This window comes from Echiichthys vipera (genome assembly GCF_963691815.1).
Source record: "Echiichthys vipera genome assembly, chromosome: 20".
Classification (NCBI taxonomy): domain Eukaryota; kingdom Metazoa; phylum Chordata; class Actinopteri; order Perciformes; family Trachinidae; genus Echiichthys; species Echiichthys vipera.
Window position 1 is genome coordinate 25,779,834 of NC_139845.1, and position 15,894 is coordinate 25,795,727.

General features: G+C 43.4%; 1 protein-coding gene across 3 annotated transcripts in view; it reads left to right on the plus strand.

The window, feature by feature from the left end:
* braf (B-Raf proto-oncogene, serine/threonine kinase) overlaps positions 1 to 15,894 on the plus strand; it is a gene marked incomplete at its 5' end in the record, with an annotated part of 50,161 nt that overhangs the window by 18,355 nt on the left and 15,912 nt on the right. For 2 of the 3 annotated variants that reach the window (XM_083935197.1, XM_083935196.1), the window contains 9 exons: positions 299 to 447; positions 4,145 to 4,264; positions 4,863 to 5,022; positions 6,844 to 6,883; positions 12,822 to 12,958; positions 13,046 to 13,163; positions 14,889 to 14,973; positions 15,350 to 15,526; positions 15,610 to 15,656. In XM_083935197.1, coding sequence (XP_083791323.1) covers positions 299 to 447; positions 4,145 to 4,264; positions 4,863 to 5,022; positions 6,844 to 6,883; positions 12,822 to 12,958; positions 13,046 to 13,163; positions 14,889 to 14,973; positions 15,350 to 15,526; positions 15,610 to 15,656 — 1,033 coding nt within the window. Of the gene's footprint in view, positions 1 to 298; positions 448 to 4,144; positions 4,265 to 4,862; positions 5,023 to 6,843; positions 6,884 to 9,948; positions 10,069 to 12,821; positions 12,959 to 13,045; positions 13,164 to 14,888; positions 14,974 to 15,349; positions 15,527 to 15,609; positions 15,657 to 15,894 lie in introns of all 3 variants that reach the window. The other variant, XM_083935198.1, reaches the window with a different exon arrangement.

Consider the following 15,894-nt stretch of genomic DNA (forward strand, 5'->3'; position numbering starts at 1 on the left):
TGTGTGTGTGTGTGTGTGTGTGTGTGTGTGTGTGTGTGTGTGTGTGTGTGTGTGTGTGTGTGTGTGTGTGTGTGTGTGTGTGTGTGTGTGTGTGTGTGTGTGTGTGTGTGTGTGTGTGTGTGTGTGTGTGTGTGTGTGTGTGTGTGTGTGTGTGTGTGTGTGTGTGTGTGTGTGTGTGTGTGTGTGTGTGTGTGTGTGTGTGTGTGTGTGTGTGTGTGTGTGTGTGTGTGTGTGTGTGTGTGTGTGTGTGTGTGTGTGTGTGTGTGTGTGTGTGTGTGTGTGTGTGTGTGTGTGACAGGTGAGGAAGACCTTCTTCACGCTGGCCTTCTGTGACTTCTGCAGAAAGTTACTGTTCCAGGGTTTCCGCTGTCAGACCTGTGGCTACAAGTTCCACCAGCGCTGCAGCACTGAGGTCCCCCTCATGTGTGTCAACTACGACCAACTAGAGTAAGTCCCACAGAGGGGAGGGGCTGGGGTGCTGCCACCAGTTCTGAATGGGACCTACCTGATCTTGGATTTAAGTTGTTATCGCAGTGCTTGAAATGGGCTATCACTGATATTATTATCTCATCTCATCTTCAACCGCTTATCTGGGGTCGGGTCGCGGGGGCAGCAGCTTTAGCAGGGGACCCCAAACTTCCCTTTCCCGGGCCACATTAACCAGCTCTAACTGGGGGATCCCAAGGCGTTCCCAGGCCAGTGTGGAGATATAATCTCTCCACCTAGTCCTGGGTCTTCCCCGAGGCCTCCTTCCAGCTGGACGTGCCTGGAACACCTCCCTAGGGAGGCGCCCAGGGGGCATCCTTACTAGATGCCCGAACCACCTCAACTGGCTCCTTTCAACGCAAAGGAGCAGCGGCTCTACTCCGAGTTCCTAACGGATGGCTGAACTTCTCAACCTATCTCTTAGGGAGACTCCAGCCACCCTCCTGAGAAAACCCATTTCGGTCGTTTGTACCCGCGACCTCGTTCTTCCGGTCATGACCCAGCTTTCATGACCATAGGTGAGCGTAGGAACGAAGATTGACCGGTAGATCAAGAGCTTTGCCTTCCGGCTCAGCTCTCTTTTCGTCGGTGCGGTAGAGCGACTGCAACACCGCCCCTGCTGCTCCGATTCTCCGGCCAAACTCACGCTCCATCGTCCCCTCACTCGTGAACATGATCCCGAGGTACTTGAACTCCTTCACTTGGGGTAAGGACTCATTCCCTACCTGGAGAAAGCAATCCACCGGTTTCCTGCTGAGAGCCATGGCCTCAGATTTAGAGGTGCTGATCCTCATCCCAGCCGTTTCACACTCAGCTGAGAACCGATCCAGTGAGTGCTGATATTATTATTATTATTATTATTATTATTATTATTATTATATTATATTATATCATTACTCAGTACCACCTGACTAGGGCTGGGTATCTTCACTTATGGATCGGCACAGGGACTCCAAACTGGTGACCCTAAGGTTCCCAGCTGAGTCACCTATGGACTGAACTACTGTCATCATCATCCTGATCATCATCCTCCTCATCATCCTCATCATCAACATCATCATCATCATCGCCATCCTCATCATCATCATCAACATCATTATCATCAACGTCATCATCATCATCAATAACATCAACATCATCATTATCATCAACATCGTTGTCGTCGTCATCATCCTCATCATTATCATCATCATCATCAACATCCTCATCATCGTCATCATCAACGTCATCATCAACATCATCAACCTCATCATCATCGTCATCAACGTCATCATCGTCACCAACATCATCATCAACCTCAACATCATTGTCATCAACATCATCATAGTCATCAACATCGTCATTATCATCAACGTCATCATCAACGTCATCAACATCATCATCCTCATCATCAACATCCTCATCATCCTCATCATCATTAACGTCATCATCATCAACACCAACATCATAAACGTCATCATCATTGTTGTCGTCATCTTTATCATCATCACCATCGTTATCACCAACATCATCATCAACCTCAACATTGTCATCGTCGTCATCCACCTTGGTGTGGTGGTTAGCACTGTCGCCTTACAGCAAGAGTTTGCATCTGGGTTCTCCGGGTTCTTCCTCCCACAGTCCAAAGACATGCAGGTGTTAGGTTCATTGATGACTCTGAATTGCCCGTAGGTGTGAATGTGAGTGTGAATTGTTGTCTGTCACTGTCTGTCTCCTTAGTCGTGTTTCCATTAGCCCTATAGAGTGTCCGCTCTGAAAGTTTCAGGGCACGCCTCTCAAATGGCCATTCCCTCTCCGTGTTTCCGTTACAAAAAAAGGCCCCAGAGGGATTAAGCAGACTCTGGAGGTGAGTATCAATCTGAATGGGTTTGTATTGCCGGCGATCAGCTGATCAGTGATACAGCGCGTGCTGTGAACAATAAGGAAAAGATGCAAGATGGAAGGAGCAGAGCAAACCAACATGGCCCGGACCTCTTCGTCGATAACTCTGCTCTTTGATTTTTGCTGCTCCATATTCTTGATAAAAGTGTGCCTCCTACTGCTTTGCCGGCTTTTAAAAATGGCACATCCCGCTTAGCGTTATCCAATCAGCAATCGGGTAAATCTGAGGGGACAAAAGAGGCCCTGCTCTCCCACAGGGCCATTTTCTACGTGCAAATTAGGGGCGACCGATAAATAGTAGTAGGGTAGTCGACCATAGTGGAAACGCACCTTATGTTCCCCTTTCCAGGGTCACGGGTTTAGGCAGGACTTGGTCAAAAAGTGACAAATTCCCGGACGGCTGGTGGCACAGTGGTTAGAGCAGTCGCCCCATGTGAAGAGGCTGACTCAGGTCCTCGATGCAGCAGCCGCAGGTTTGACTCCGACCTGCTTGGAAATCTTCCCAAAAAATAATCTTTAAAAAAAGTGACAAATTCCACCTTCTCTTCCTTTCTCTGGCACTTTCTCTCAAACACGGACACACGCAATTGTGCATCTATAATGCTTTGTTAGAGGTTTATGGGCCTCTCCTAATAATCTGATTTTACACATGCACAGATACTGTAGTTTCAGTATAGGGGAACACTGTGAATATGAACTTGCAGTCCGACAGCCTTTGACATACCAAGTGGGAAAATAAAGATGCAAACTATGCTTCAAATCTTTCTACATCTCCAACATGGGGGAGGTGGCAATTTTAAGTCAAATGCAGGGGCAAAGGCACTATCGTCCGACCGACCCACCAACCACAAGTAGATGTGATGAGTTAAGTTATTAATTTCACTGTTTTAGCATTTAGCTTGAATACAATACTGTACATTGAACATGTCTCAGTTTGGAGTTCATTCACTTATATGAGCTACAATACGTAGGTAAAAATTTCTTATAATCACTTGGCAACATAATGGCATACATACAGATTTTGAAACCATTTATTGACATAATAAACATCTAACAACTGGTATTCAGATGTTTAATATTGTCCGAAAAATCCTCAGAGAAGTCTGGAAATTTGAGTCTTTAAAAGTCTGGAGTTAAAAAATGGAAAATGTGTAGGAACCCTGGACTTGGAAGCTTGACAGGCCTTACAACAGTAACCAAAGGAGGTTGGACTGAGGGATGGGTCACTTGTATCCGGTGACCACTTTTAATTTCGGCGCATTCACATAGTGCATTTTTATGTCAGTGCACTGATGCTAATTCCTGGAGCTTACCATCCCTGATGGATCCTTTTTTTAATGTGTGATGCTCAATCAGTTGAGTTCTCTTTTGATGTTGCTAGACTTAATAGTTTGTCCTATTGAGTCATGAGTCTGTTGGTCTTTAAGAACGGTAAAACAAAGTTCACTGGCTAACTTTTTAGAAATTAAAAATGATACAGAGTGGTGTTTCACTTCCTAAAAACATCTTAGCAGAGTGTACAGACTGGCTTGGCTTAGTGAAGGGACAAAGACACTCAAATGGGTCTGGCCCTGAATATACACATGCTACATGTGAAACTTGTAAGTACCTCATAGCAACTTTGAGGTTCTGTAAGCACTATACATATTCAGTTTATTATTGTTATTATAGCTTCATTATTTATGTCCATCTAGTGTCCCCTGATTCACTCCCAGGTCAGCCCTGAGCCAAGTAGTGTGGACTGAATAATAACATCTTGACGATGTGTGTTTTGCAGCTTGTTGCTAGTGTCCAAGTTCTTCGAACACCACCCGTTTACCCAGGAGGAGGTGTCTTCAGAGGGAACCACCCCTGTGTCTGAGGCCTGTCCATCACTCCCCCCATCCCACTCCACCGGGTGAGTCATCTACCTCATTCTCCTCAGTGGAGTCATTTTCCTCTGAATGTGCTTCCCCAAGGTTTTTCAACAACATTGTTTTTTTCACACCGAAATTAAGAGCCCTCCCTATGTCTAGATTAGTATTTATTAAAACCATAAGAGACTTAATTAGGACTTGCTGCTACCCTTAGAGACTTGAGACTTGACTCGGACTTCTCCTCAGAGACTTGAGACTTGACTTGGACTTGCAATAAAGTGACTTGTGACCATATCCAATCGATAGTCACCAGATTTGGAGAGAAACTCTCCGGTGTTTGTATTCTCCACAGCGTCTACCCGTCTCTTCTTCTCTGTTGTTGGTGTATTTCTGTGGTAGTTACAGCTCCACATCTAGGCCTGGCATGTGAACTACAGCATTTTGAGTCGCTTTACCTGTTTTCCTGTGGACGCAGAGATTTTTTTGAGTCAAGGCCGAGTGGACGAGAAACTTTTTAAGAACGACAGAGAAAAATAGATCCTTTTTACGATCGTGTGGACATACCCTAAATGTGCCTAGGAAAAATTGTGCGTCCCAAAACTTCTATCTACTTTTCACTTATTGAATTAATCTTTGCAGCTCTATATGCCACACCACTGTGTCCCCGTCCAAGTCCATACCCATCCCTCCCAGTTTCCGGCCCAACGAGGAGGACCACCGCAACCAGTTTGGCCAGCGGGACCGTTCGTCCTCTGCCCCCAACGTCCATATCAATACCATCGAGCCTGTCAACATCGATGTGAGTCTGCCCCCCTCTTTGTTGGAAAAGATAGTCTTCAAAATATGGCTAAGCACAGCTCCACCCTTTCTTTAAAAGTATACTTTGCTGATTTGTAGCCAGCTCTGTGTCATGGCTAGGGCTGGGTATCATTTGATCAATGTTTAGTACCAATTTTGATACTGATACTTTAAATTCAATACCAATATGACAGCCATACTTTTTTTGATAATTTGTGTCAAAAGGCAGGGACACCGGCAGGCTGACTGTTGCGTCTGTCTGATTTGAACCTTATTCAGAATCTTTGGGGAAATTCTAAACTACACATTTTTTGAAAGTTTGCAGTGTAACGAACGCCAAAACCAATCTTGCCATTTTTTTTTCAAAGTCTCTGTGGTGGCCTCATGAAGCTTCACAACCACAAGCTAAACACCTAGAGTATTAAGGTCAGGATGGATGGCTTTCTTAGGAACACTGACTATTACAGAGTTTCAGCATAGCTATTTCTCTGGTGTTCTTCAAGGTCTGGGTGTCTTAATGTGGTATTTTGGAGGGATTCTTGACCATTATCAATTCTCGAGTGAACATTTTAGCACCAAATCTGTGTAAAAAATGATATCAACCCAAATCCCGACTTATGAGACACTAGAAAATTCCACAAGAAATTTTAACTGTGGGCTTGACTTTTACCGTTCTGATACTTTGTGCATATCCCAATGCTAAGGTCAAAAGTAGTAAAAGCAGAAGTTGGTTAGTAGTAGTAACAGTATTAAAAAAGGCTGTGGTAGTACATTATAAACCAGAGGTGTCAAATCCTGCTCCTGGAGAGCTACTGTCCTGCATGTTTTAGGTTTCTCCGACACACCTGAGTCTAATGCTCTGCTCGTTATCAAGCAGCTGAAGCTTGAATTCGAGCAGAGCATTTCAAGTTTTTAACCTATTATACCTGAGTCTAATAATCTGCTCCTTGATAACGAGCAGAACAGGACTCAGGTGTGTTACAGCAGGGAGAAACCTAAAACATGCAGGAGCTGGATTACACATCCACTTTAACAGACGCAGGATGTGGTAGCATTTGTTGCACTTCATCAACAATACTCTCTTGGCTCAAAATCCAAAAGTTGTATCTAAAAACCTATTTAACTGTAAACGACAGGAGGCTTTAATGAAGATGCTGACTTAAATGTTTACATCAGCCTGATACAATATAAAGTCCAAGCAAAAATACAAAGGGACAATCAGAGATCTATCTATTTTCCATCTTTTAATTAAAAAAAACATGTGTCCAATGTCCAAAAAATGATTTTCACCAGAGAGAAGAGACTCTGCTGAACGCGTTTTGATGTTTGTTGGGTTAAATATGTGAGAACCAGAGCAGGTTAAACCTTGGTTGGGTTTGAGCTTTGTCCACAACGATTTCCCATTGTTTTGTATGTGGAAATTTGGCGAGAAACTCATAAACCTTCGTCTTGTTTTTTCATAGTCTGCCTTTTGTGTATGTGGTTCTTCTTTAAGGACCATGTTAGGAGTTAGTAAACTCATACTTCAGACAAATAGGGATGTTTGTGGGACATTGTCTAGAGTGGCCACAATCATAAAAATGTTTCCATCTCGTGGATACGTTTTGTACACTTCAACTTGCACCACCTAGAGTAAATCTATTTATCTCCACTCTTTTAAATGTGTTGCCTCTAAAACTGACTTCCCATTCAGTCTGAACACACCTTCAGTACTTGTATTGGTTGTGATAACATGAGTGCACCCCCCTGCTGCTACACTTGACAGTAGTTCTGCTACAGTAAATTGCTTGTATAAAAAGTGTTTATTTCCCCTTCTTTTTAGGATCTGATACGAGATCAGGGCTTGCCAAGGTCAGATGGAGGTAAGGATCAAAGCAGAAGACCCGTGGCTCATTCTATGGCTTTTTTCCCCACCATCCTGTGTGTGTGTGTGTGTGTGTGTGTGTGTGTGTGTGTGTGTGTGTGTGTGTGTGTGTGTGTGTGTGTGTGTGTGTGTGTGTGTGTGTGTGTGTGTGTGTGTGTGTGTGTGTGTGTGTGTGTGTGTGTGTGTGTGTGTGTGTGTGTGTGTGTGTGTGTGTGTGTGTGTGTGTGTGTGTGTGTGTGTGTGTGTGTGTGTGTGTGTGTGTGTGTGTGTGTGTGTGTGTGTGTGTGTGTGTGTGTGTGTGTGTGTGTGTGTGTGTGTGTGTGTGTGTGTGTGTGTGTGTGTGTGTGTGTGTGTGTGCGCGCGTGTTGAGTCTGTTCTGTTTAGTCCTGCACCCTACTAGAGAGTATGAGTTGAGGACACACGTTATTTCAGATCTGTGGGGAAGGGTTTCCACTCCCAACCTTGTCTTAAGCTGCTCTGCCAGGCTGAGCTCCTCCTCCCGAGACTTAGGGGGAATACACTTAGCTTATGATTTTTTTTAAACTTCATTACAAAAGTTTAGTGATATAATAATAGATATATTTCACTACTCAGTGAAGATGATTGATAAGGTTACATGCTTTTGATAAGAGAAATAATTGTAAATCAGAAACAGGGTATCAGCTGGTACTTAAAAGTCCTAGAAACATCCAGCATCTGCTAAGGATGCACAATCCTCCAAATGTGTTATTTAATCATATAAAAGATCTTAGAACTGTTTCCATCCACGCAGTGTTTTTTAATCAATCAAATGCAGTAGTATAGATAAATGATTCAAAATGCCCCATCTCACAGTGTTCAGGAATCTTTGAAAGGTTTTTGAATCTGCTACTTCTACCAGAAGTGTGGTATCAGGTTTTTAAGATCTCCTGCTAAGGAACTTACAGGTCTGAAAACATCAGATGGCATATTTATAGTACGTTTGACAACACCGCTGAACTGTTGCATTCAACTTCCCGAAACAGGTTTCAGCCATTGTTCATAAATCCAGTGCAGTTTAAAACATTTTCAAAATCACGAAGTTCATCGTAACCACTTCTTAGTGTCAAACTACCAAATTACTTAAAGGAATAGATCAACCTTTTGGGACATGAATGTATATGCTTTCTTTTTGTAAGAACCCCTCACTGCAAGTAGGATGAGTGGAAGGCTGTGTGAGAAACTCCTGTAGCCCCCCATTGCATTTGCTGCCACCCTGTGGTATCATTACCCCTCCATAGATGTTTGGACATAGGACATTGTATAGATCTAATCTGAGGCCTAATCCACACAAACACAGGTATTTTTGAAACCAAACTCTTATGACCCTGGTTAAAAAGAAATTCCAGTCCACACCACAGGTGTTATAAAAAATATCTCCGTCCACATGAAACCGCAGATATTCTTGAGACGACTCCGTGTGGACAGACTTTTTAAGAACTGTAGGGATTTATTTCCAGTCTTGGTATTTTTTTATTGGCTGGATGCAACGCAATCTTAATAGCTACAATACATCATACATGTATCTGTTGTAGGGACACAGTGCTAGCTTTGCTGCTGGCTAGCATAATGTATTCTCAATTGAACTAAGGCTGCGTTCACATTACAGGGCTTAATGCTCAATCCAACTTTTTTCCACCACATCGGATCTTTCTACCTCGACTGTTCACATTTTGAAGTGACCCGTATCTGACATCTTTTTGCCTGTGGTGTGAATGGATCTCAGCCCTCAAACACTTCACACACAACCAACAACGTCAATCACATGCGCATTGGGAACAACAACAAAAAACCTTACAGGCATGTGGCGGCTGTAGCAACCATTACAACAGCCGTTAACTTAAGATCTATCTCTGCTCTCCTCCCAGCGAAGGAGGCGGAGGGACTGGAGTTTTTCATTTTTTTGTAACGACTGAGGCCTTAAGCCACGGTGGAATTAGTAATTTAGCTAACTAGCTAGCCAGCCAGTTACTAAATGAGTAAAGTTTAATGACGTAATGCTTTATCCACACACTCTTGTCACAGCGTAGAAAACATGTTACTGTCGCCTGATGAGTGAACGCTCTGTTCAGCTTCTGTAACAAGTGTAACATGTGTGGTAGTGGAATGGGCTCGCTGGTTAGCTAGCTAGCTAGTTTAACTAAAATTAACAGTTGTCACTCATATCCGCATAGCATCCAATCAGAAGGAGGCGTCAAGGCAACAAATCCTAGCCAATCACAGCACAATAGGGGGCTAGGCATCTCCTCAGTGATCCTCCATGAGGTACAAACAAATGCATTCTGATATGACTGTTCTCACATCGGTCACATAGCTCACAACTGTTAGCAACTCTCTCCGTTAATAGCTGTTACACGGAAAAAATTGTCTCAATGGCTAATTTGATGAGTGTATTTGCCGAAAAAAAACCTGGGATGATTTTACGTCGGAGGCTCAATCCCATTTCACCCTTGCCCTTATGCCATAGCCCAAATTTCAATTCCCTCTGGCATCAAGGGACGGGCTAGATAGCCATCTAAATGGAGATTTTGCCAGACCCACACTTCAAACAGAGGGCTATGAGATATTATTCATTATTATATATAATACAAGGAAACTAATGACAAATGAGAAATGGGATTGGACCTAAGTCATCTCTTCTCCAGAATCATCAGCATCTCAAAGATTTTAGTGGCTTTCTTTGCTGAGGGGTTTGTTTCTCCTGCTTCCAGTCTATATGCTAAGCTAGGCTATCGACGTACGTCCTGATGCCAGCCCTGTTTTGAACACACAGACATCATTCTGAACATGTCACTCTCAGAGAGAAAGCAAATAACAGTATTTCCCAAAATAAGACAATGGGAAATTGACGTAGACAATGACACGTATTCCATGCATCTTACTAAGCCAAATTAAGCAGTGCATATGCCCTGACAAACACATGCAGTGTGGTAGGAGGACTTTCCATCCAGAAGCTCAGTTGTAGCCATGTACAGTAGTTAGTTGGAGGTCAGAGGGGCAGGGTGAGTAGCAGTGATGGTCTGTCTGTTTCTCTTTGCCCTGCAGCCCCCCCGACCCACCCCGCCCGCTGCTTGAGGAAGCACCGAACACGGACCTCAAGCCCCCTCCTATACTCCTACCCCAATGACATAGTGTTTGATTTTGAGCCCGAGCCTGTTTTCCGAGGTAGTTAGGCCTCTGTGTGTTCCTGTGTCCTTCACCCTCGTCACCCCCACCTCCAACCCCCCCCACACACACACACACACACACACACACACACACACACACACACACACACCAACCCCAGCCCTGTTTCACATCCACTGTGTGTCCCCCTTCTCTCTCTTTCTTCCCTCTATGTCCTCACATGCTCTCTCTACCACACACCTGACAGCTTGCAGGTTTAACTGACATCTCACCACCACTCTGAGAGGACACTACTCTTTATCTGTGGGTGGTGGATTGGTCGCTGAAATGCTCCTTTGATCAACTAATGTTAACTTCAGTGATTTCATCAGTAATTGTTTTATTTCATGACAGCATACTAGTAAAAATTCAAGTATTGCAAGTGGCATCACTTGTTCCGATGGATAGAGCCCATTGGTGCTTTATTTTCTGTGTAGGGACTCTTATCATGCTACTGCAGAGGTTTGCTATTATTTTGAGCAGTATTAGTGGTTAAAAAAGACGTTTTAATGCCTACACTGTACTGCCCCGAGCTAATCAGCGTTAGCCACGTTCGGCAGTTAGCGACTTTCCGGGATATCTCCATTAACAGTAGTAGTAGTTAATAGTAATCGCACCATGCAATTTGCATGATACGCAGGCGGTTCGAAAACACCATTTCTTGATACTTAATAATAAAAAAAAATCATGACATTCAAGTGGTGCTATGTATATAATGGCTACATAGTTGGTCACTTGTAAAAGTAGCTAAAGCCTGTTTGAAAAGTCACAAAGTTGGAATGATGCGATTACCTCGCGCTGTGCCTGGACCTGCAGAGAATGCTCGACTAGAGAGGCCAGAGATCAAAGTGAATGCTCTTCAGATATTAAGCGATTAATATCTTGTCAGCACTGGTGTTATTAACTGGTGGGAAAATAACAGTTTCCCTACCTCTAATTTGAAATTTTAAGTATAAATATTTATAGTAATTTACTTTCATCTCTAACTAATTCAAAATATTGTCTTTTTTCATTCACTTTTGGTGTAGCTAGGTTAGCAGTGTTCCCCTGCTTTGTGCTAACCTAGACTAAACATGTCCTGGGCCTATGGCTGTACCCTACACTGTAAAAAAAGCATGGATGAAGCCACAGTGACATCACCCATTGGTTTGTGGACTACCGTTTTGAAGCCTCCACTTTGGCATTTTGGCCATCACCATCTTGGTATTTTGGAGCCAGAAGTGACTATATTTGGACGACAGGGGGATAGTGGGGTGGGAGTGCTAAGTTGTTGTTTCAGTAGCACTGCGCTAAGCTAAAGGCTAAACAGGGAAACTGATTTTCCACTGGCTGGCTGACGTGAATCATCCAGTGGACTTTTGCTGGCAGGTGAGTGGGGAGCTTCAGTCCCTAGCACCGTTAATCTGGATGGATAGCAGTAACAAAGAGCCAGTTGAAAATTGCTAGCACTAGATAGCTTGGTAGGAAGGTGCAACTTAAAGTGTAATTGCAACGTAAAATCATTCCATGGTCTTTTTTGACACTTGCACACATCAAATAAGCCATGGAGACAGTTTTATTTGTGTATGAACTATTAATGGAGAAATCCGGGAGAGTCGCTAACAGTCGGAAGTGGCTAATACTGATTAGCTTGGGGCAGTACAGTGAAGGCATTCAAATGTATTTCTTAACCACTAATACTGCTCAAAATAACAGCAACCTCTGCAGCAGCATGAGAAGAGTCCCTACACAGAAAACAAAGCACCAATGGGCTCCTTCCTTTGGGATTGACTTTGGTAATCCACTTGAATGGACTTTACTATGAGAGGAGCTGGTACAGGGGCCTGTAGGTAAGTCTTTACAACACTCTTTTTGTAAACTCTGGGTTCACTAACTACGCTGTTGGCGCTTTGTTTTCTGTATAGGGACTAGGTTTGCTGTTATTTGGAGCAGTATTAGTGGTTAAAAAGACGTTTGAATGCATTCAGCTGTATGCGACTCTACCGGATTTCTCCATTAATAGTTCATACACTAAAAAAACTATCTCGATGGCTTATTTGATGTAGGCAAGTGCCGAAAAACACTATGGGGAGATTTTATGCCGGAATTTCCCTTTATCACTGATCAAGTGGAGTGAGTTCCAGTGAAGAGTGATGAAGAAAAAACACATGGGGTCAATGTCCTGAGACTTTAACACAGACAACACCCCAAAACCAAGTTCACGGCTATTTTTAATGGCCCCAGTTGCCGTGAATACACATTACTTAACCTATTACTATGGTCTATTTGACTCTAAATGGGACCATAAAAAAAATGTTTGAGGTAATAAATCAGCCACCTGCTGGACATTAGAAAGAATGCAGATTAAAAGCAATTCCATACAGGCTCCACTTTTCAAACCAAGAAGCAACGTCACTCATTGTTCACAGTCTATGGTCTGTTCTGGACCTTTCGGTGTTGTCTTTTGGTCTTTTGACCCTTGTTTGACTGTTGAAACTAGTTTGAGAATGTTTAAACACTGATGGACTTTGTGAAGTCTAGATTCATTAGCCTGGTAGATTAGATAATAAACATTAACTGCCATCCAACCAAGCACCCCCCACCCCTCCTCTGCATGTGACCAAACACACAACAGCACAACAGAAGAATCAATCCCTGTCCTCGCCCAAACCTCCTCTTTCTTTACTCTGCTTTCTCTCATTGTCTTTTTCACCTATCCACCTCACCTCTCCCCTTTTATTGTTTCCCTTCTTTTCATCCCTGATCCCTTCCAGGCTCCACCACAGGGCTGTCGGCCACGCCTCCCGCCTCTTTACCTGGCTCTCTGACCAATGTCAAGGTTCCACAGAAGTCGCCATGCCAACAGAGGGAGCGCAAGTCGTCGTCCTCTTCTGAGGACCGCAATAAGATGGTGAGGCATTGTCACAGTATGATGCAGAGTATTTTTCCTGAGTTGATTGTCTGTGTGCCTGTGATGACTGAGTGCCCTGTGGAACAGAAAACCCTGGGGAGAAGGGACTCCAGTGACGACTGGGAAATCCCAGAGGGTCAGATCACTCTGGGTCAGAGGATAGGCTCTGGGTCCTTTGGAACTGTCTTCAAGGGAAAGTGGCATGGTAAGACCAATAATACTCTCACACGTCATATAAATAAGCTAGTGAATTAGTTGTATTTCTTTGAAACAAACACGTCAATGAGCCACACTTTTGCTTCTGGTGACACACTGAAGATTATCTTGACTCAATCCCACAAACACCATCCTGCTGCACCATATACTCACTAGACAACATCAAATGTGGATTTATCCGCCGCTGAAAATAGTCCCTGTTGAGGAGGAATTTGTTTAGATGCCGGAAAAGAAGTCCTGGATGTCTTATGCTGGAGGAGTTTATTTATACTTGATCAGGGAGAACAGAAGAGTCGTCAACACAAAGTAAAGCGAGAGGCCACATCAATTCTAAGGATCAAACAGCAAAGTTCAGATTCTCATACTAGAAAGGTGGGCAGAGACAGCAAAGGGGAGATGAGTTAACATCCAATTGGCTATAGTGCATAAACATGAAGAAAAGGATTCACAGCAGCTAGAAAATGCAATGTTACCCAGTGACATTGAGCGTTATCATCTAACTCTAGAGCTGTGTCTGCAACCTGCAAAGAGTGGCATTTCCCTTACACAGATGCGTGCTGCATCTTTCTGCCATCATTCTATCAGTAAATATGTAAATATGACTTGTATTTCCTCAAATGTAATCCAATGTATTTTTAGAAACAATGAACAATATACCACACAGCAACGCTTCAGCATCGTGGTTTTTCATATTAGCACCTATAGAACACTGAGGTCTTCTCCCTTTGTTTTCACCGGCGAGGGGGCGTGGCTGTTTATGTGACGTAGGGTTGTGGCCTTCTATCCCTTTTTCTTTTCTTGGTCTCCTCCGACAAAACCTTTGCTTTTCTTCCGTTTAGTTTCATTTTCTACCATGACATCAACACAATTTCCACAGTCGACACGCTGCCAAATCACACATACACACGCTACGCTATACAGCTGGGCTCGGGCATCCCAATTTGAGGAAACGGATGATGCACTGTAGGGCTGCCTCCCACCAAGGATTTTCTTGGTTGAACAGTGGTCGTCATTTAGATCGATTAGTCGACTAATCAACGCATATATATATATATATATCTACCCACCCCCCCAGGATAGCTTCAGCGACTGAACATAATTCAACATAATTAATAACTATTATTTATTATTGTAAGTGCCACCTGCCACCTGTTAATGACCCAGGCAAACTATTTCAGATTCTAATTCTGAATGTTTCAGAAAAATCGGAACCAGAATAGGCTGGCATTACTTACATGTTTTAAGGTGGTAGGTCATGTTCGTCTAACGTTACTTACATGTTTTAAGGTGTTAGATCATGTTCTTCTAACGTTACTTACATGTTTAAAGTGGTAGGTCAGGTTTGTCTAACGTTACTTACATGTTTAAGGTGGTAGGTAATGTTTGTCTAACGTTACTTACATGTTTAAGGTGGTAGGTCATGTTCGTCTAACGTTACTTACATGTTTGAGGTAGTAGGTCATGTTCGTCTAACGTTACTTACATGTTTTAAGGTGGTAAGTCATATTCGCCGAACATTACTTACATGTTTTAAGGTGGTAAACACGATGTACAGCTGAGGGTCCTGCCGTGAAAAAAAAACTACATGGTGTTGCTTTTATTATATGGGAAAGTTCTAGAAACAAGTAATAAATGCAGCTGTGTTTGTGCAACATTTACTTCCAAACAAATTTGTCGTGTTCTTTTCACTAATGTGTCTTCTGTCTCTACCCAGGGGACGTGGCAGTGAAGATGTTGAACGTCACTGCTCCCACACCACAACAACTTCAGGCCTTCAAGAATGAAGTGGGAGTCCTCAGGTGACTTCTGCCATGTCACTTTAAATTAGGGGAATTTATGCACTTTATATTACAAATTCCCATCACATTTCTCATCCTCTAAAGCTATCCAAAACTGCTGCAACTGTCTTTTCATAAACCTGTGTGTGTGTGTGTGTGTGTGTGTGTGTGTGTGTGTGTGTGTGTGTGTGTGTGTGTGTGTGTGTGTGTGTGTGTGTGTGTGTGTGTGTGTGTGTGTGTGTGTGTGTGTGTGTGTGTGTGTGTGTGTGTGTGTGTGTGTGTGTGTGTGTGTGTGTGTGTGTGTGTGTGTGTGTGTGTGTGTGTGTGTGTGTGTGTGTGTGTGTGTGTGTGTGTGTGTGTGTGTGTGTGTGTGTGTGTGTGTGTGTGTGTGTGTCAGGAAAACGCGCCATGTGAACATCTTGCTGTTCATGGGCTACACCACCAAGCCTCAGCTGGCCATTGTGACCCAGTGGTGTGAAGGCTCTAGTCTGTACCATCACCTGCACATCATCGAGACCAAGTTTGAGATGATCAAGCTGATTGACATTGCCCGGCAAACCGCTCAGGGCATGGAGTGAGTTCCCTCACAGACACAAGAGCAGTCAGATCTCACTGTGTGAGTAGTCTGTCTAATAACGTGTCCTTATTCCCCCTTAGTTACCTGCACGCCAAATCAATCATCCACAGAGATCTGAAGAGCAACAGTATCCTTTTAAACATTTTTCTTTCTGTTCTCCAAATTATGCTTAAATATGTTGATGATTTTGGGATTTAAAAGATGGACTTTGACCTCCATCCTTACCGTCACTATAAAAGTGATGGAGGCGATTACATCGCCTGGAACACCAGTATTGCGTCGTTTGATCACATATGTCACATTTTTGATCATTGCAGGTAGCAGTTGAGGCGGCTACCTGACTGAAGCTAGCCCCCGGCTCAGCT